We start from the raw sequence: 20,845 nt of genomic DNA, 5'->3' as shown, positions 1-20,845 counted from the left end.
TCCAGGATCCAACTTGCAGCCACAAGTGTTCATACCACTTTTCTGGAAAACTTGCACTAAGGCCCTTGTAAAGGATGGAGGGGGCACACCTGTAGTAACTCCTGTGGCAACTAGGGATATTAACTGCTTGGGGTGAGTCACCTTGAAGAAAAAAAAGTGCTTGCCCCCCTGTCAAGAGTGCTCCAAATAGACTAGAACGGCATAAGGACTGCAACTGGTGAAAGCATGATTGAAAACCTCTTTAGGGCTGAAAAAGGTAGAGTGTCCTGAGAATTGCTTCCTCATGAATAGGCTGTCTCATTCCCTTGCCGGAGGGAAGACAAGAAATCATCCAGTATTTTCCACATTGAAAATCAAGAAAACACAGAACTTTGGATTGTATTTTGTTGTTGTTGTTGTTGTTGTTGTTGTTGTTGTTGAAAGTCAGTTAGGCACCATACAGTACCTCATTAGCTTCCGAGGTAGTGCTCAATCATTCATCAGTTGTGTATCACCCCCAGTGCTCATCACATCGCATGCCCTCCTTTATGCTCCTGTCCAAATTACCCCATAGCCGCACCCACCTCCCCTCCAGCAACCCTCTGCTTGTTTCTTAGGTAAGAGCCTCTCATCGTTTTTCTCCCTCTCTGGTGACTTCCCATTCAGTTTTCCCTCCCTTCCCCTGTGATTATCAAATGGCTTCACACACAGGTGGGACTTAAAACCCAGGGCAGGGGATCACAGTGGGCTTTCTTTCAGTGATGTTATTTTGTATCTTTTCATGTTTGTCCACATTTCACTTTTCCAAAGAAATGACCCATTCCAGTGATGTGTCCATTGTGTCTGGAGGGACGGGGGTTCTTCACTCCTGCTCAGTGAGTTGGGATCCTGAAGCGGGTGTTGGGAGAACCTCCTCTGTGTTACTGTTCTGTTGGTGCCCTTGTGGGGCCTCCCTTTCCTTCTCTGGAAAACGATGAGAGATCCAGTTGTGCTATGTTTTCCAGAAGGCCCTCCAGCTCCAATCTTCCAGGGGCTAGAAAGAGCCAACTATGGATTAGTCCATGAAACAAGGGATAGGATCATTCCTTCAACTACTTCATGAAGACACACAACCAAGTAGAATGGAAACACCAGAGGAGCATAGATCCAAGGGGAGATGAGTGAAATGTTTTTACAACAGCCAATAGCATAAGAAGGTATCATTTCTGTGAACAAAGAGGTGGGCCCTTTCCTTTCCATATCAACAGACTTCACATTTGTCTTTGGACTTTTTCATTGATCTTTAATGTACATTTATGTTCAGCCTGAGGAGACCTGATTATGAAACTCTCAGAGCATAATCTCATCTTTGATCTCCTAATACCATCTTTCAAAGAAATTTTTGAAAATACAGTCTAATTGACCTTCAGGGATTTCATCGTTTCAGGTGAACAGTAGGGATTCAGGATTTCTGTATATGACTCAGTGCTCAGCACAATAAGTGTACTCTTAATCCCCCACCCTCTTCCACCCATCCCCCCACCTGGTTCCCACCAGTATGTTCTCTATATTTGAGTCTGTTTTTTTTTAATTGCCTCTCTTTCCTTATTCCCTTTATTCTTCTTTTCTGTTTCTGAAAAGTCACCCATGAATCAAAAACCTATGTTAACGTAACACTCACGGATGTTAAGTCTTACCTCAGTATCTTGGTCTGTGTGAATTGTGATGAAGAGACCACCAGGTTCGGTTGACAGTGGCTCCCAGGGATCCCCGTCCCTGCTATGTACCTGCCTGTCTATCCTCTGAGTGGTTGCTGAGAGGTTTCTGACCAAGGGAACATAGGGCAAGAGATGGTCTTTCACAACTCCAAGCTTTCATGATCAAACTGTGTCACTTCCCTGTGACTCTCTTGTGTTCCGTCGCTTTCTGCCCAGGATCCCAGCACTTGGGAAGCAAGCACTGGTGTTTAGAATGGCCTTCCATAGAGGCCAGAGAGGAAGCCTCCTAGGAGTACCCAGTCTACTAGGTCAAAAGGAACTCAAGCTCAGGATTTAGCTTCCACTGAACAAACTGTCTTTCCTCCCATCCTGCCTCCCTATACCCTGGAGAACAGAAGGAGAGGCCTGTGGGGGTGGACAAAGCCCTGCCTGGCTGTTGATCTTCCTGACAATCAAACACCTCTTTGTGGCTGCCAGACTGTTGCTGATCAATCTCTTCTTTGTGGTGAAAGAGAGAACATTTTGTCCACTGGTCCGCTGACAAGTTGTTTCTCCATGTGCTCCAGGGACTGGTGGCCCAAGCATCAGCTCTGAGCATGCTGGAAATGCAAAGGGTCAGGTCCCTCCCAGGATTTCTCAATTGGAATCTGCACTTTGCCATGATACCCTGGGCATCAGAACCTGAGAGGATCATCCCCCCAAAAGCACTGTGGAATGTTCCACAGAGGGAAAGCTAATTGGCCACCTTGATCCACCAGCAGGGAAGGGGTGGTTGTTTCCTGGGCCTTTTTGGCAATTTCTCTCTGCCAAGAATCCCCTGAAAGGTTGATTCCCCAGTGGCCCTGGTGGGGATGGTTCTGGAAGTAAGGAAATACCCCCCCCATTCTGGGACTTAGAGTTGAGATGGAAGCTAAGCATGCACCCAACAGCAGGAGCTCCAACTTGCCCAGACTGAGCGACTGCTCAGGAGCTCTGTGTTGTACTTTTGCTAGGTCCTTTTGTGTCAGCTTACAGTATTGGGGATTTTTCTTGTGGTGCTGGATCCTGTCTTCTTCGATTCCCTTGCACTGTATCTGCAAGTTTGGGGACCCTTGGCTTGTCCTTTTGCTTCCATTGAATTTTGGATTTCCTCTTTGGATTCTCGGTTGACCCAGTCCTTGTTGGGTGCATGTAATTTAAACTCCATGGATTCATGGTCTCTCCAGATTTGCTCTTGGGGTTCATTTGGAGTTCCATAGTGTCATGCTCAGAAATGATGCATGGTATGATATCCATCTTTTGGAGTTTGTTGAGACTTGGGTTGTGCCCTAACGTGTGATCTATTCTGGAGAATGTTCCATGTGCACTTGTAAGCACTACGGATTCTGCTGTTTCAGGGTGGAAGGTTCTGCATCTATGTGTTCAAATGAGTGCATCCCTCAAAACCATTGATTCCTTGTTGATTCTCAGTTTGGATCACGTCTCCATTAATAGATGTGGGGTGTTAGAGTCCCCCACTGTATGGTATTGCTGTCAAGGTTCCTTTATGTTTGTTATGAACTGTTGGATGCCTTTGGGTGCCCCTATGTTGGGTGTCTAAATATTGCATGATGTTCGCTCTTATTCCATGGTCTCCATTATGATGAAGTAGTGTCCTTCTTTGGGTCTTCCTACCTCCCCCTTTTTTATCTGTTGTGTCTGGATAGAAGTATTCCTACCATGCTTCATTTCGCATCCATTTGCATGATAGATGCTTCTCCCCTGCTCCCATTCCATCTGTGTCTTGGTCTACTGGGTCAGGTGAGTTCCCCATTTCAGACAAGTGAGTGGAACATGGGTGTGTCACCTGGTAGATGTTGGAGACCAGGAACTTCAGAACCCCCAGACCTGACAGTCCCCTTGGCCAGCAAGGAGAGTGTGAGGATTCTCTGGTCAAGTGTATGAACCTTTATCCTGGCATGGGAGAACCAGTCTCTGTTCCATCGGACCCCAGACAGAGAGCAGTGGCTACCATGGACCTGACCAAGAGGGTGGGTCCTGAAGGGCACCACTGCCTTGCCAAGAACTGCGTAAGGAAATGCAGGATGGCTGAACATCCTAGTTCCTAACTCAGCATAGATGTGAATAGAGCCAGACAGCCCCAGCCCCAGGGTGAATCTTCAGACCAGGCTGTCAACACGTTCATGCCAAAGGCTTCTGCTCCCCGAGGAATGCTTCAGGCCATTCCCTACTTTATCCACACATGATCATGCCTCCTCACACCCGTCCTCTCCTTCTAGCCCTGCACCTTCTGTGCTGCCTTGATGAGTAGTTTCCTGTCCTGGGGTTGTCTTCTCTGCAGAGCTTTGAGAGTGTGTGACAGCTCTTCCTGAAGAGAGGGAAAGAAGTTAGGCTCAGGGGAGACATAACGTGGCAGGGTAGAGTGCGAGTCCTTTTTCTTGGAGAACCCCCACATGTCCAACGGGCTGGCTGAGGGTTTTCTCTGGGCTCCTCTGAGGAGGACATGGGAGGGAGTTCTCCTGGGCGTCCTCCTGGGCGTCCCTTCCCCGCTTAATTGAACAGCTTGGATTGGGTGCAGTTTTAGTTGAACCATGGGCAGAGAGTTCAGTGGCTGCCAAGTCACCACGTGGAAATATGGAATTCAGCTCAGCCCACGGTAGGGCATGGAGGAAATTGGATTTCTCCAGCAGGAGGCATGGTGGCCTGTTCCCAGGAAGGCTGAGAGAAGCAGCCCCAGGCCCAAGTCCTTTGATCAGGGTTTGCTGCCTCCCAGGAAGTCCCAGCTGACCAAGGGGGAAAAGGACAGGCCTGTGGGAGATCCTGCCTCCATCCTGATCCCTTCCTGGAGAGAAGCCTACTCACCTGGAAACGTTGTCCCATGTCCTCTTCAGGCGGTGAATGGAGACACTCTGCAGAGCTGTGAGGATGGCATGCAGGGAGCAGAAGTTCGCCAGAATCTGGCAGGCCTGGGGGAGGGAGGAGGAGGAGCTGTCAGTGGGAGAGCAGGAGCCCTAGATGCTCGGGAGCTTCAGTGACCCCTCAGTTTACAGCACCCCCCCCCCCGCTGGATGAAGCTGATGACCAGGGAGCTGCAGAAGGGCACAGGTCAGCCCTAAAGAGGAACACTGCTGGTGAGAGGGAGGATGTTCCTTCACTGCAAAGAAGGAGTCACGTAGGAACTGATTGTCCCAGTGTTGGGCCATGCGAGTGAAGGTCAACATGCCCCTGGGATGAAGAGCCTAGGGACCACAGTTCTTCTGAGCCCGTGGTTGTGACTGAGGCTGGACTAGCAAAAGATTTTCCCCCAAGTTAGCACCCATCATTCAGGGAGCCATTCGACTCAGAATCTGAGTATCTGGGCGCATGTTGTCCTTGCCACTGACTCCGTTCCTGGCACTGTGAGCCTCGATTGATGCCAGCCCCAACCACCTGGGCTGTATTTTTGCTTCAGGGTGAGAGAAGAAAAGAGGAACAAGGGAGAAGTGGAACATGAGAAAAGTAACTAGGAAGTGCGAAACTCTTTACATGACATCTGGAGACGCACGAGGCATGCTATTTCATCACATTGAGTATATCCCGAGGCTCAGAAGCCACTCGCTAAGCATTTCCACCCCATCATGGTGCCCCAGTATAATGACGCCAAGAAGGAAAGGGATGGTTCCAAAATGACACAAAGCCGGGACCCAGGACTCCTGGGAGCATTCATCCAGGCCAAGTCCCATCCCTTCTTGCAATTCTTCTGGCCTTCAATGTGTACCTCTGATTCCTGTGATACCATTGCACACATACCACAAATACGATCTCCACACACCCCCAAGATGTCCCAAAGAAGTAGATTCTCCCTGGTCCCCACTATGCAGGTTGGGAATGTGGGCACTAGGCGAGACAGAATGATTGAGGACACAGAAGTGGGAAAGGAAAGAGAACAAAGGTTTGACTTCAGCTCTTTCTCCTGAAAGGGAGGACCTGAGGGCCATTTCCAGAGAATGGTGCCTCTGGCATTTGGGGCTCATTGTGTACAGTCCCGGGGAAGAGAGGTCAAGAGTCAACTGAAGGGGCTACGGAGAGGTGTGACTGAACGAAGGGCCCCAGGTATTAGAATCCTGAAAGGGTGACCTCACATCCTTAATGATATGCCCCAACTGATCTTAGAACTCTGGTAACCAGGCACCCATTTCAAAGGGCAACCTGCTCTCCAGCACATGTGAGTGGAGACCTTTGACAGAACACGATGTTCAGTTGTTTTCTTCCTACTTCCAGGGGTGCTGGGCCCAGGGGAGCCCAGAACCAGAGACAGTTGCAGTTGCAGACAGTATTTCAGCCCTCTTTTCTGAAGCTTCTATTCATGGGGCAGGAGACACCAACAGGTAACACAAGGCAGCTCTAGGAAGCCCATTGGAGAGCTGGCAACAATTGTGGTCCCACCTTAGAGGGCCCACTGCACTTGTCCCTTACTGTGTGGGCATCTGTGTGTGTGTTTGTAGAAGTGGGGACAGGGGATGAGGGACATGACCTTCATGGGCAGAAGCAAGCTGCCTGGTGTTGGAGGTTGGACCCATCTGTCATGTTCATACCCCAGGTCATAGCAGGCAGGATGAGAAGGTGAGGGCTGACACAATGATAAGGCTCATGGTAGTCATGAGCCTTAGAGTGTCCTCTGGCTACATCCTTCCTATATGTCTTTTCAGCCATCCCTCTTAGCCTGAACTAGAGAACACGGCGTCTAATGGGGGTGTCCCCTTGTGGCAATGTCCCAGGAGGCTGCTAATGGCTCTTGGCCTTGTATCTGTGTGGCACTGCATTTTCAGAGCTGAACCCCAGAGATTGTGAATGAGCTGACTGGGGACTTCAACGACGCCAACTTGCTGGACAAGGGTCAGTTGTCCCAGGCCAAGCAGGATTAGTGCTGCTCTGAGGTGAGAATGGGAAGAGGGTTTTCCACAACCAGGGCCCACACTCAAATATAGGGACAAACCTGTGTCCTTCCAATAGTGTTTCCACTTGAGTATCCCACAGACTCAACCCCAAAGTAACCCAAACCTCCGCATATCTGCCACCAGCTATGGGGTAAGGGAGAAAGACCCTCTTCACCTCCATGGGACTGGTAGAGAAGAGAGTGAATTTTTTCCATGGTTTGGAGGGCAGTTGTTTTCTTTCCTTTGGCCTTGTGTTGCTTTTCATGAAGCCCTGAGTATCTTTGCCTTTTTGCACTGGTTTTATGTTTTTCCCTACTCATGCCAGCTAACCTGTGGAGAACCCAGCTCTGCTGTCTTTGGAGAACTGGCCCATGCCCTTCTAAATCCTCATACCAGATAGGGTGATTAAACCTAGGAAAGGGACAGTGGGATCAAGCCATTCTATAGGTCTTTCTGGAAGGTATCATCTCTCAGAACATATAGAATCCTTGGAGGTCCACCAGCTCACAAGCTGTTTCCCTCTAGGTCTTCACAGTCCCCCCAAAAGGAGGTGGTCTGCCACAGTGACTCAGTCTTTCAAGGCTGCTGGAAGTTGACGTGACTCAATTTGGTTGCCATTCCAGCAATGCTGCAAGGAACGGGCACCTTAAGGGTCCTCACAGATGATTTGGGTCGATCCATCTGCCAGAAGTTAGACCTAAAGATTGGGTGGAAGGACTCTGATGCCTCCTGGCCCAGGTAGCTGGCTCTGTCTTCTCAGAGCTCCACCCAGGACATCTGGCATGAGCTGCTGCAAGGCTTCAGCTACCCCATCTCCCTTGACAAACACCAGGGAACTCAGGCCGCCAACAACATCCAGTGCTGGACTAGAGTGAAAACGGGTCCAGGTTCATGGCCAGTCTCAGGACCCAGAGATGATTAGCGCAAGGCCAGAACCCAGACTAGACACAACTAGCTGCCCTGGGGCCTGCCAAGGAACGTGATTTCCCCCTGAACCTTTCGTCCCCTGACAGCAACAGGCCAAGCCTCATCAGTATAGGTGAAATGCCATGCAGTCCATGCTTTGGACAGTTCTCAGGCCCAACGCTGATGATCTTGAGCAACCTTGGAGATTCTCAACCTCTCTTTTCTCCTCTCGACTGTAGGTTTCCTTCCTCATGACTCCAAGGCATACATACAGCTCTTCATACAGGCTGTGAAGAGACAGACAAGCCATTATTGTCCAGCTAACAGCATGTGTTGAAGTCACCAGTACATTTAAGCCTAGATGGTCCTTTGGAAGCCTACAAACAGTTGGTTTTATGTTTTCAGCCTAGACCCTTTTTTCTGGGTGGGCATTCAAGTCCCTCTTCTTGCACAAGTTCCCAAAGGGATGGGAGGATGCAGTCTGAGATCCAGACCCTGCTACTTCTGGTGGTTGATGGCATTGAAGCTAACTACTTTGCCCCCCCCCCCATTCCACCCTCTTGTCTGCCTGCTGGAAAAGGAATCATCCCCGACCCTGTTGAGGCCTGCACGATACTGGTGCTCAGAGAAGGCGCAGTGCAGAATGAGGACAATCCCTGTTCCTATTCTTCCTGGATAGAAGCTTCCCAAACATCGCAACAATGTGCTCCATCTATCAGATGTTCAGGTCAGCCCAGCAGGTCCTGGATCAGCAGTTCAATAGATGAGTGCCAACCCCATAGCCAGCACAAGGGGGAGCCTTCCGTCTACAAGTTGTAAGTCTTGGGAATGTCACTGCACCTCTCTGACCTTCCCTTTCCTCTCCTGAAAAGTGGGGGTGCTAAGAAGATTAACCTCATAGGGTGACTGGAAGAAGTCATGGGAGGAAACATGGCATGTGCTTCTCTGGGGACCAGATCTGTAGAAAGGGCTGCTGGATATGCTAGCCATCTTCCCATTTAACATTTCTCTCTCTAGGGAAGACACGTTCAGGCTCAACCCTCACAGGCCTCTGGTCCTTCTGGGTCTATGGAAAGGAAATGGAAAGCTGGAAGCTTTCATATTGGCAAAGGACCTCTGAGATGCCATCTAGCTGGTCCTGACTGTGGTCTTTTATGTGCACAGGGCAAGGATACACTGGGAGCAGACATAGCAGCCCAAGGGCAACTCAGGATTTGCAAAGTCTTGTTTGGGATGATTTCATTCAGTCATGGTTCTTAAGCACCTAGGAATGCAGGCACTCTCTAGTCACCAAGAGCAGTGAATGGGTAAAGTAGAGACAATGTCTGGGTCTCAATTCTCATCCTAGGGTCAGATAGGCACTCTCCACATCCTAAGCATGCATGTCTAGCAATCATAAAATGGGGTATCTCTGTGACCTACTCTAGGGATGAATGGATCCACCTCTACTGGGACCATGAGGATGCACTCTACGATCAAGGAAGAACAGGATAGGTCTTTGGGTGCCAAAGGAGGGCCGGCTGCCTCCACAGAGCAGGGTGGGAGGCGACAGGTGTTGTTACTGGTGAAGGACGTTCAGAACGATGGATCTCCCAGAACTCTTGACTTCCATGGGAGAGCTTAATGGGGTGGCATCCTCTAAAGAAGCCAATGAGTCCAAGAGAGCTGTGGATGGGATGCCAAGCTCTATGGGAAGCAGAGCCCATTGTGGGCTTAGTTGGTGCCTACAATAACTGTCCCATGGATGGTCCGTTCTTGTGCTGTCTGCTGCTATCCATATCCACCTCCACTGACCAATATAAGTGGGGCCAAGAACAGAAGGTGTGGAGACCAGACCACTCACCCATTGGCCTCCAACCAAAACACAGATACTGGTCTGCATGAAGGATGTATGACTGAGGGACCAAAGGACAGACTATGGGAGGTCCCTCATCCCACCTGGTCAGCAGTCAACAAAGACAGCTCCAGAGTGGTTGGATGTGGGCTGGGCCCATTCTGTGGGGCCCACACAGAAAGAATGTTGCTGTGGGAGTAGCATGGGGAAGGAAAGTACAGGTCCCTGTCTCTGCTCCACATATGACTTTCCCCAGCACTCTGTGTCCCATCTTGGGAACATGGCCTGAGCAGACGTGGCAGGATATAGGGCAATCCCCGCACGGTGCCCATTTGGAGGTCAAGGGGGCCTATGTGCACCTCACCTGGCATGACTGGGACATGAACATCCATGCCTCCATTCTGCTGAGGCAGTGGGAACTTCTGCAGTTCGCAGAGACTGAGGCGGAGAGTAAGGGGCATTGCAAGCTGGGAAGGCCAACCGGGATGGGGCTCATGGTCTGGGTACTCCTTGAAAGGCCATGGGATCTGTCCCGTTGAGGGAAAGGCCCATGGAATGTCAGTGATGTGGCTGAACCTTTCCCTTTCTGCTACCCCCGTGTCGGCTATGTGACTCATTCCAGCAGCTGAGTCAGCCAAAGAGTCTCCCATGGAGAGAGAGGCAACCTTGGCTCTGCATCAGCCATCACCTTCAGGGTCCGAGCCAGCCTCCCCTCCACTGGCTGCTCCAGAACGTTCTGAAACAGGGGCTCCTATGTGATGAATGGTTGCCAGGTCCTGAGGCACGGACAGCTGGGCCATCGGCTTGCCTGGGAGTTTTTACTCCAGCTGTCCCAGTTGCCGCTGAGCCCACTCCAGCCGCAGAGGCATCCTGCCAACCCAAGAACCAGCTCAAGGAGAAGGAACCTGACCTCCTGGACTTTCCTCCCAAGCTGGTGGCAGAGCAACTCACCTACATGGATGCGGTGAGCAGCGGGGCCCCCAGGGTAGGAGGGAAGGGCCGGCTTTTCTTCTGCTCTCAGCTGCCCTATACCTGCTTTTCCCTGACGTGGACTCCCAGGATATGGGGCCAGGTCTCAGTTGCAGCCCTAAACAACAAACCAATTAGGGTTTTTAGACCTGAGCAATCACTGTCCAGCTGCAGACTGTGGAGACAGACACTGAGAAGGACTGAGGCAGAGGTACCATATACATGCAATGAGTCAGAAGCGAGAGACCATAAATGGGAAGGCTCTGGTCCCTCAGGGGGAGGGGAGCAGCTCCTGTGTTCAGTCATGTCCATGGGTCGCCCAAACATCTGCCTGGGAGCCTGAGCACCCTCAATCTGGATTAGGCATCTGATGTGTCCCTAAGGACAGGTTAAACAGGGATAGCCTGTTCTCACCATGTGAGAATGGGCATCTGAAAGGAGACAGGGACCGCACGGATGAGCATGTGGATGAGAAGATGCCCCCTTGGGATCTCCTCTTGGAGCGGCCCCCTGGACATGGAACTATCAGCATGCACATGCCTTCCTCTCTTCCCTTGCCTCTCTTGGTTCCTTAGGCAACTGGCAATGACTTCTCTCAGAGAAAAAGAGTGGCATGAAATCCAGGCTCTCTAAGCAGTCTCAGGCCACATTCGCAGCCTCCTGATCTCCCGCTCTGACCTGGGACACCTCCCGAGGACATGAGTCTTGCATGTGTGAACATGTGTGTGGCTCAAAAAACCTCCGCCTGTCCCCTAGGAGCTGTTCAAGAAGGTAGTGCCCCATCAGTGCCTGGGCTCCATCTGGTCCCGGAGGAACAGGCCTGACAACAAGCACCTGGCACCGACAGTCTGGGCCACCATCGCCCAGTTTAATGCTGTGGCCAGCTGCATCATCACCACGTGCCTTGGAAACCCAAGCATGACAGCCCAGGACAGGGCCATGGTGGTGGACCACTGGATCCGGGTGGCCAAGGTATGGTATGGGAGGCCCCACTCCCTGAGACTCTCCGGAGCCTCGGGAACTACTCTTCTGTCTTTCTCCCTTCTCAGGGCTAAAGACCCTGCTCTAAGACCTGTGGTCCCTAGGCTCTTCTTCCCAGGGGTATGCTGACCTTCACTCACATGGCCCAACATTGGGACGCTCAGTTCCTACGTGACTCCTTCTTTGCAGTGAAGGAACATCCTCCCTCTCTCCAGCAGTGTTCCTCTTTGGGGCTGCCCTGTGCCCTTCTGCAGCTCCATGGTCATCAGCTTCATCCGGGGGGGGGGGTGTCCATAAACTGAGGGGGGCACTGAGGCTCTCGAGCATCTAGGGCTCCTGCTCTCCCACTGACAGCTCCTCCTCTCCCCTCCCCCTGGCCTGCCAGATTCTGGGGAACTTCTGCTCCCTGCATGCCATCCTCACAGCTCTGCAGAGTGTCTCCATTCACCACCTGAAGAGGACATGGGACAACGTTTCCAGGTGAGTAGGCTTCTCTCCAGGGAGGGACCAGGATGGAGGGGGGATCTCCCACAGGCCTGTCCTTTTCCCCCTCAGTCAGCTTGGACCTCCTGGGAGGCAGCAAACCCTGACCAAAGGACCTGGGCCTGGGGCTGCTTCTCTCAGCCTTCCTGGGAACAGGCCACCCTGCCTCCTGCTGGAGAAATCCAATTTCCTCCATGCCCTACTGTGGGCTGAGCTGAATTCCATATTTCCATGCGGTGACTTGGCAGCCACTGACCTCTCTGCCCATGGTTCAACCAAAACCCCACCCAAACCGAGCTGTTCAATTAAGCGGGGAAGGGACGCCCAGGAGGACGCCCAGGAGAACTCCCTCCCATGTCCTACAAAGACCTCAGTGCTCAGAGGAGCCCAGAGAAAACCCTCAGCCAGCCCATTGGACATGTGGGGGTTCTCCAAGAAAAAGGACTCGCACTCTACCCTGCCACGTTATGTCTCCCCTGAGCCTAACTTCTTTCCCTCTCTTCAGGAAGAGCTCTCACACATTCACAAAGCTCTGTAGAGATGACAACCCCAGGGCAGGAAACTACTCATCAAGGTAGCATGGAAAGTGCAGGGCTAGAAGGAGAGGATGGGTGTGAGGAGGCATGATCATGTGTGGATGAAGTAGCGAATGACCTGAAGCATTCCTCGGGGAGCAGAAGCCTTTGGCATGAATGTGCTGACAGCCTGGGTAGAGGATTCCCCCTGGGGCTGGATCAAGCTGGTGTTGCCCATCCAGACTCTCTAGTCTAGACTTCAGGTCTCAATGTTTCCATTGAGATGGTCTACATGGGTGCCCTTATGGACGTGGACAGCCCAGAGGACAGGCCTCTGCTCACAGATGGAGTGGGGATGGGTTTGGGGCCACAAAAATGATGATCGTAATAGGATCCTGAGTCCTCAGGAAACCGTAGGAAGTAGTTGGTGTTCTCCCTTCTGCCCATGAGAAAACAATCTTAGGGAGGTCAGGCTCCAAGCTCCAGGTCCCACATGGACTGAATGGGGGAGCTGAGATTGTTCTAGAAGGACTCATGAGATACTTTAGGAGAATGGAGCATCAGTATCAGCCGACTTATGTTGGATGTCTAGGGTCTGAAGTCAAAGACAATGGGCGCCGGGGGACTGAGGCTATTCTGCTCTCAAGGATCTTGTCCTTGGCCCTCCAGGAGCAGCCCTCGAATAAACTTGCCACCCTGGTGAGGCAGCTGCAGAGAGCGTGGAAGGGACTGCTGAAGAAGGTGAGTGTGCATGAGGGACAGGGCCTCCAAGGTCAGGGGAGAGGGGCTCCTCCCTGATGGCTGGAAGCCTCCTAATCAGGAGAGGTGGGGCGTGCGACTCCAGCTCCCAACTCCTGTCTCCACAGTTCCTCAATATCTTCTTTCCACTTTCCAGGTGACCAGGATGAGGTAGTCTAGCAGTCTGGGTAGAGAATGCATTTGTGGCTGGGGAGGGGCCCAGGACTCCATACCCTGCTATTTTTGAATTTCAAAAAGCAGGCCCTGGAGGAGATTAAGAGGAGTCTGATATTCTGGGAGGGTTAGAGGAAAGAGAATCGAGGGGAAGCAACTAAGGTTCCTAGGCCCTTCCATGTGGGAAATTGGTGTGGACCAGGACACTGAAGCCTTTTCAGGGGAGGGCCCCTGTGGGCACCAGAGAGCAGGGACTCATCCCAAACCTACCTCTCATGACACAGGGTGTCGTCCCATACCTTGGCACTTTCCTCACTGACCTCTTTATGTTGGAAACTGCAATGGAGGACTACCTGAAGGTATGTGAGCCTGAGGATCGTGGAGGAAAAACCATAGTCCAGTGAACTGGGAGCACAGTATTGTACTGAGTGAACTGGGAGCACAGTATTGTACTGAGCACTGAGCTCTGTGTACTTAGGAAACCTCTCCTCCCGACAGCCTCACAGCCGCCCATGTGAACAGGGGTCTCTTGCACAGCTCAGTGCTGAGGGAAGGGAGTCTGCACCTAGACGAGTGCCCAAAACTGGTGAAGCACCAGAGCTTCCAGAAAGCAAAGCTTCATGCGCTCTGTGTGAATGCGCCCCAGCCTCTCCCTCAGAGCTTGCCTATGGTGGAGAGTGAAGTTAGGACCCAGCACATCAAAAACACGTCAGAAACCCGTAAACTCCTGCCTGCTGAGGCTTCTGAAGCTCCCTTATGTCATCCCAGAATGTTGTGCTTCAGGGTGCAGACCTGGAGCCCTTTTAAGGATCACAAATCTTCCTTTCTCTGGACCCAAGGGCTTGCCATAGACCCCAGTCTCATTTTTAGTGTCTCAGCGGCCCCCTCCTGTGTCCTGGCCAACACATAGCCTAAGAAGGGGAGTGTGTAAGGTGCTAGTCCTAACCAGCTGCTATTTCTAAGGAGAAATGGTTGTTTCCTTACAGGGGAATGAGATCAACTACTCCAAAAAGAATAAGGGGAGCATACATGGCACTTCCTGTAGAGAGGGGGAGGCAGCCCCTATCAGAGACACCCTTGGGAAGAATAGTCCATTGCTTCATCCCCTTCCATCCATCTCACATTTCCTGGGATAAGATGCTAAGAAAGAGGTGGAAGACCCATCTAGTGAGTCAGTAGGGATCTAGAAAAGGCGTCAAGTAGAACATCCCAGGGAGGGGCTAATTCTATTTGCTTCTGAGTACAGTTTGGAACCAGAGGAAATTGCATGCAGGAGCGTGGCCATGTGTGCCAAGACCCAGGACCAGTCCCCTGTCCTGCTGCTCAGCCTTCACCTGATCCTGTAGCTTCCCCACCCAGGCTTGGTGTGAATCCTGTGCCTCTCTCCAGGCTCAGGAATACCGAGTCCTCACTGATATCATGTTGCTCCAGGCAGTGGCAGAGAATTACTGCCTAGAGCCCCAGCATCCATTCACGGCCTGGTTCTGGTCTGTGGAGCGGCTCAGCGAGGATGAGACGTGAGGCCCATTCAGGAGCTGCGTGAGGGTTGGGGTGGACTCTTTCTGCTGGCCCCGCCTGGGATCCTTCTTCTAGGGCTCCCTGGGCAGCCTCACGCCTCCTTGCTGAGAAGCCAGACACCAGCTGTGGAAAAACCCTGGCAGGGACTCCTGAATGCAAGCTGCTGTTCAGATTACAGGTGTCTCTCTGTCCCTAGCTACGTCCTGTCCTGCCAGCAGAACACAAGTGCCAGGACAACTGGCCACAGCCAACATCAAGCTTACCCCATTGCCAGTGACTGAGCAAGGATTCCCCCTCAGCAGCTGGAGTACTTGTGCTGCATGGGCCACATCTGCACAATGCCCCTTCCTCTCAACTAATGACTTATTGTGGGGGTGGCAATATTTAATATATTTAAAAGGTTTATATTTTTCTCCTCTTCTAGCCCATGAGTGTGCTTGGTTCTTATACTTCCTACAGTACTGTGCAACTTGTAGAGACTCTTTTATTGCTTCCTGAATCCAAAAATCTTAAGGAGTCATCAGCTTTTCAAAGTGGTAGGTAGACGAAGTGCCAGCCCTCCTCACTAGCTACATGTGGCACCTCCAAATCCACTTTCCTCAGAGGACAGGTTTATTTCAGTGTCAGGTATCTGAGCCAACAGCAGAGACAGCCTTAAAGCCCCTGCGATAGAGAGGTTGCAGGTCCTTTCCCAGGAAGGCAACAAACACAGAACTGGAGAGTCCATGAGCATGCCTTACACTCTCCAGAAATATGTGGTGCCAAGGAGAGGGGCTGTTTTTCTCCACTCTAAAGCAAGGAGGACTATGTCTTCTTTCCTTTGGGATACGGTGTTTATACTTGTGTTTGTTTTGGTTTGGACCCAGTATTTGGAACTGACAGTTGTCGACTTCAGTCTCTGGAATTACATCAGCACTAAGTGGGGAAAAACATGTAAAGAGATCCAGTCCCTCTTGCGAAAGACACAAAACCCAAGGAAGATATTTTGTCAATGGAAGAAGGGCAGGCAGAACATTCTGGACACAGTTTCCCTTTAAGCTCTCCAGGTTCATGCTTTATGAAGATTGCAGTCCTCCTGGGATCATTGTCTATGATCTCTGGATTCTGTTTCCCTGCTCTTTTTGGATCTGCTGGGGAAAATAAGAAACCGTGAGGTGTACATTTGGGGCCACCACTGGGCCTGGCTCTGTTCACATCTATGCTGACCTAGGAGCTAGGATGTCCAGCCATACTGTATTTTCTTACACAGTTCTTGATAAGGCAGCAGTGCCTTCCATGCCCCAGCCTCTTGGTCAGGTCCATGGTAGCCACTGCTCCCTGGCTGAGGACTGATGGAGCAGAGATTGGTTCACTTTTGCCAGGATAAACGTTCATATGTTGACCAAAGATTCCCACACTCTCCTTGCTGGCCAAGGGGACTGTTAGGTCCAGGTGGTTCTGACGTCCCTGGTCTCCCAACATCCACCACGTGTCACATGCATGTTTCAATCACTTGTCTGAACTGACCCAGTAGAACAAAACACAGATGTAAACTGAGCAGAGGGGAAGCATCTGTCATGCAAATGGATGCAAAAGAAAACAAGGGTAGGCATACCTCTATCCAGACAAAATAGACTCTTAAGAAAAAAGGGGGGGGGGTAGGATAACACAAAGAAGGAAACAGAGGCCCCACAATGGCACCAATGGAACAGTAACACAGAGGAGGTTCTCCTGACACCCACTTCAGGATCCCAACTCACTGAGCAAGAGTGAAGAACCCCCGTCCCTCCAGACACAAAGGACACATCAGTGGAATGGGTCATTTCTCTGGAAAAGGGAAATGCAGTCAAACATGGAAAGATACAAAATAACATCACTGAAAGAAAGCCCACTGTGGTCCCCTGCCTGGGTCTTAAGTTCCACCTATTCATGAAGCAATTTGATAATCACAGGGGAAGGGAGGGAAAACTGAATGGGAAGCCACCAAAGAGGGAGAAAAAGGATAAGAGGCTCTTACCTGAGAAATAAGCAGAGGGTTGCTGGAGGGGAGGTGGGTGCGGCTATAGGGCAATTTGGGCAGGAGCATAAAGGAGGGCATACGATGTGATGAGCACTGGGGGTGATACGCAACTGATGAATAATTGGGCACTACCTCGGAAGCTAATGAGGTACTGTATGGTGGCTCACTGACTTTAACAGCAACAACAACAACAATAAAATACAATCCAAGGCTCTGTGTTTTCTTGATTTTCAATGTGGAAAATACTGGATGATTTCTTGTCTTCCCTCAGGCAAGGAAATGAGACAGCCTATTCATGAGGAGGCAATTCTCAGGACATTCTACCTTTTTAGCCCTAAAGAGTTTTTCAAGCATGCTTTCACCAGTTGCAGTCCCCATTCCCTTCTATTCAATTCGGAGCACTCTTGACAGGGTAGCAAACACTTTTTTTTTCTTCAAGGTGACTCACCCCAAGCAGGTAACATCTGTACTTGCCACAGGAGTTACTACAGGTGTGCCCCCTCCATCCTTTACAAGGGCCTCACTACAAGTTTTCCAGAAAGGTGGCATGAATACTGGTGGCTGGAGGTTTGAACCTGGATGACGTCCAACCCTTTGTTCACTTGTGGGATGACTAGGGGCAGGGTCTCCATCTCACTCATGGAGGTGCGGGAGCTCTCCAGCTCACCTTCAGGCACAGCCCTCCCCTCTCTCCCATAGAAGAACATGCAGAACTACATGACTATGAACTGGGAACACACAACAAGGGTACAATTGTCTTATCTGAATTCAGCTCAGCATGGCAATTACAGACTGTTCCCTCTTGGAGTAGGATCACAGTGTCCTTGATTCATATGAACCTTCTTGGCAACTGACTCCAGAGAGTGACTCACCACGACAGAGGGTGAGAAGTTCCTTGGAGACGGGTGTCACCACACCACTATCCTCACGCATTGTTGTGGAAGAAGTCTATGTCCCTCATCAGATTAAGAAACCCTTCAAACAGGACTGGAGCAGAGTGCAATAAAAGGCTCCCTTTGAAGAAGGGCTGAGCTTGGGGACATGTCCAGTCATATGCTCACTGCTTCCATCACGATATAGGTGGTGCCCCAAATGGGCAGGGTACCATTTCCAGTAAGTGCTCCTGCTCACCCAGAGCTTTCCCATTTATGGTCTCTCGGTTCTGACTCATTGCATCTACATGTTACCTCTGCCTCAGTCCTTCCCAGTGTCTGTCTCCACAGTCTGCAGCTGGACAGTGAAAGATCAGTTTTAAAAACCCTGTTGGGTTTCCATGGTTGGTAAGGGATGCAGCTGAGATCTGGCCCCATATCCTAGGAGTCCACACCAGGGAAAGGGAGGTACAGGGCAGCTGAGAGCAGTAGAAAAGCCAGCCTTGCCCTTCTACCCTGATGGCCCAGATGCTCACCGCATCCATGTAGGTGAGTTGCTCTGCCACCAGCCTGGGAGGGAAGCCCAGGAGGTCAGGCTCCTTCTCTTTCAGCTTGTTCTTGTGTTGGCTAGAAGCCTCTGGTGTTGCAGTGGGCTCAATGGCAACTGGGACAGCTGGAGTGAAAATTTTCATGCAAGCTTATGGCCTTGCTGCTGGGGCTTAGGACCCATCACCCATACAGGACATGGGAGCTCCTGTCCCAGTTCTGGAACAGCTGAGGAATGGGAGGCTGGCAATGACCCTGAAGGTGAGGGAAGATGCAGAGCCAGGATTTCCTCTTGCTCCATGGGATGCTCTTAGGCTGGCTCAGCAGCTTGAATGAGTCACCGAGCTGACACTGGGACAGGAGAAACGGAAAGGTTCAGCGACATCACTGGATTTCCATTTGCCTTTCCCTAAACAGGACAGATCTCATGGCCTTTCAAGGAATACCCAGCCCATGAACCCCATCCCAGATGGCCTTCTCCGCTTGCAATGCCCCTTACCCTCCACCTCAGCCTTCTTGAGCTGCAGAAGTTCCTGCTGCCGGAACAGAAGGGGGCATGGATGTTCAGGTCCCAGTCATGCCACGTGAGGTGCAAATAGGCCCCTTCACCTGGGCATGGGCACTGTGCCAGGACTGACCAATATTCTGCAGTGTCTGCTCAGGCCAGGTTCCCACAATGGGACACAGAATGCTAGGGAGTCATATGTGGAGCAGAGTCAGAGTCCTGGCTTTTTCTTCCCCATGCTACACCCACAGAACCATTCTTTCGGTGTGGGCCCCACAGAATGACCCCAGCCTACTTCCAACGCCTCTGGAGCTGTCCTTGCTGACTGCTGATCTGGATGGATGCTGACCTCCCATTGGCATGTTGTTTTCCCTTGTCATGCATCCTCCATGCAGACCAATATCAGGGATATATTGGAGGCCAATTGGTAAGTGGTCTGGTCCCCACACAGTTTCTCCTTGGACCCAGCTGTGGTGGTCATCGGAGGTTGACATTCAAAGGGGCAGGAAGAGCAAGAATGAACCACCCAAGGGATGGGTGTTTAAGGCACAAATTCAGCCCACAGTGGGCTCTGCTTCCCAGGGAGCCTGGCAGCCCATCCACAGCTGTCTTGGGCTCATTGGCTTCTTCACAGGAAGCTGCCCCTTTAAGTTCTCCCATGGAAATCAAGACTTCTGGGAGATCCATGGTTCTTAACGAACCTCCCCAGCAACAACCCTTGTCATATCCCTCCCTGCTCTATGGAGGCAACAGGCCCTCCTTCGGGATCCAAAGATCTATTGTGTTCTTCCTTGATCTTAGAGTGGATCCTCATGGTTCCAATAAAGGGGGATCCATTTATCCCTAGAGTAGGCCACAGATGGCGCATCTGATGAACTCTAGACCTGTGTTCTTTGGATGTGAAGAGTGCCTATCTGACCCTCAGACATAATTTAGACCCAGACATTGTCTCTACTTTACCCTTTCACTGCTCTTGGTGACTAGAGAGTGCCTGCATTCCTAGGTGCTTAAGATCCATGATTGAATGAAATCGTCCCAACCAAGACTTTGCAAATACTGAGTGGCAATTGGGCTGCTCTGCCTGTTCCCAGTCTCCCCTGATCTAGGCACATAAAGGACCATAAACAGGACCTACTAGATTACATCTAGTAATTACATCTGGGATTACATCCCAGAGGTCCTTTGCAAATAGAAAACCTTCCAGATTTCCATTTCCTTTTCATACACCCAGAAGGGCCACAGGCTTGTGAGGGTTGAGCCTGAACACATCTTCCCTGGAGAGAGAAATGTTAACCATGAAGATGCCCAGCATGTCCAGCAGCCCATTCTACAAAGTCGGGCCCCAGAGAAGCACATGCCATGTTTTCTCCCATGACTTCCTATAGTCGCCCTATGAGGTTCATCTTCTTAGCACCCCCACTTTTCAGAAAAGGGAAGGGAAGTTCAGAGAGGTCCTTTAACATTCCTAAGACATACAACTAGTAGATGGAAGGCTCCCCCTTGTGCTGTGTATGGAGTGAGCACTCACCTATTGAACTGCTGATCCAGGACCTGCTGGGCCTACGTGACCATCTGGTAGATGGATCACATTGTTGCGATGTTTGAGAAGCTTCTATTTGGGAAGGATAGGAGCAGGGAACATACGCAATTCTGCACTGTGCCTTCTCTGAGCGCCAGCATTGTGCAGGACTCATCCAGGGACAGGGCTGATTCCTTTTCCAGCAGGTAGACAAGGGGGTTGGGTGGGGGGCAACGTAGTCAGCTTCAATGCCATGAACCACCAGGAAGAGCAGGGTCTGGAGCTCAGACTGCATCCTCCCATCTCTTTGGGAACTTGAGCTAGACAAGGGACTTAAGAATCCACCCAGAGAAAATTGGACAGCCACATGCAGAAAAATGAAATTGGACCACTTCCTTACACCACACACGAAAATAGACTCCAAATGGATGAAGGACCTCAATGTGAGAAAGGAATCCATCAAAATCCTTGAGGAGAATGCAGGCAGCAACCTCTTCGACCTCAGCTGCAGCAACATCTTCCTAGGAACAACGGCAAAGGCAAGGGAAGCAAGGGCAAAAATGAACTATTGGGATTTCATCAAGATCAAAAGCTTTTGCACAGCAAAGGAAACAGTTAACAAAACCAAAAGACAGCTGACAGAATGGGAGAAGATATTTGCAAACGACATATCAGATAAAGGGCTAGTATCCAAAATCTATAAGGAACTTAGCAA

At 50.9% G+C, this 20,845-nt stretch overlaps 1 protein-coding gene across 7 annotated transcripts in view; it reads left to right on the top strand.

Moving 5' to 3' along the window:
- LOC123927168 (ral guanine nucleotide dissociation stimulator-like) overlaps window positions 1-15,342 on the top strand; it is a 49,049-nt gene extending 33,707 nt beyond the window's left edge. Inside the window, exons 3-10 of one of the 7 annotated variants that reach the window (XR_006815358.1) lie at window positions 6,464-6,571; window positions 8,058-8,292; window positions 9,934-10,275; window positions 11,037-11,252; window positions 11,647-11,741; window positions 12,929-13,000; window positions 13,456-14,688; window positions 14,886-15,342. Coding sequence is in view for 5 of the 7 variants with exons in the window: in XM_045981677.1 (XP_045837633.1) it covers window positions 12,794-13,000; window positions 13,456-13,530; window positions 14,561-14,688; window positions 14,886-14,970 (495 nt within the window). In the remaining 2 variants the exon portion in view is untranslated. Of the gene's footprint in view, window positions 1-6,463; window positions 6,572-8,057; window positions 8,293-8,904; window positions 10,276-11,036; window positions 11,253-11,646; window positions 11,742-12,791; window positions 13,001-13,455; window positions 14,689-14,885 lie in introns of those variants that run through there. The other 6 variants (XR_006815357.1, XM_045981681.1, XM_045981677.1 and 3 more) reach the window with 6 other exon arrangements.
- The last annotated feature ends 5,503 nt before the right edge of the window (window positions 15,343-20,845 follow it).

This window comes from Meles meles, chromosome 16 (genome assembly GCF_922984935.1).
Source record: "Meles meles chromosome 16, mMelMel3.1 paternal haplotype, whole genome shotgun sequence".
NCBI classification, from domain to species: Eukaryota; Metazoa; Chordata; class Mammalia; order Carnivora; family Mustelidae; genus Meles; species Meles meles.
Note: the sequence above shows the minus strand (reverse complement) of the source record. Positions and strands in the feature narration are given on the sequence as shown.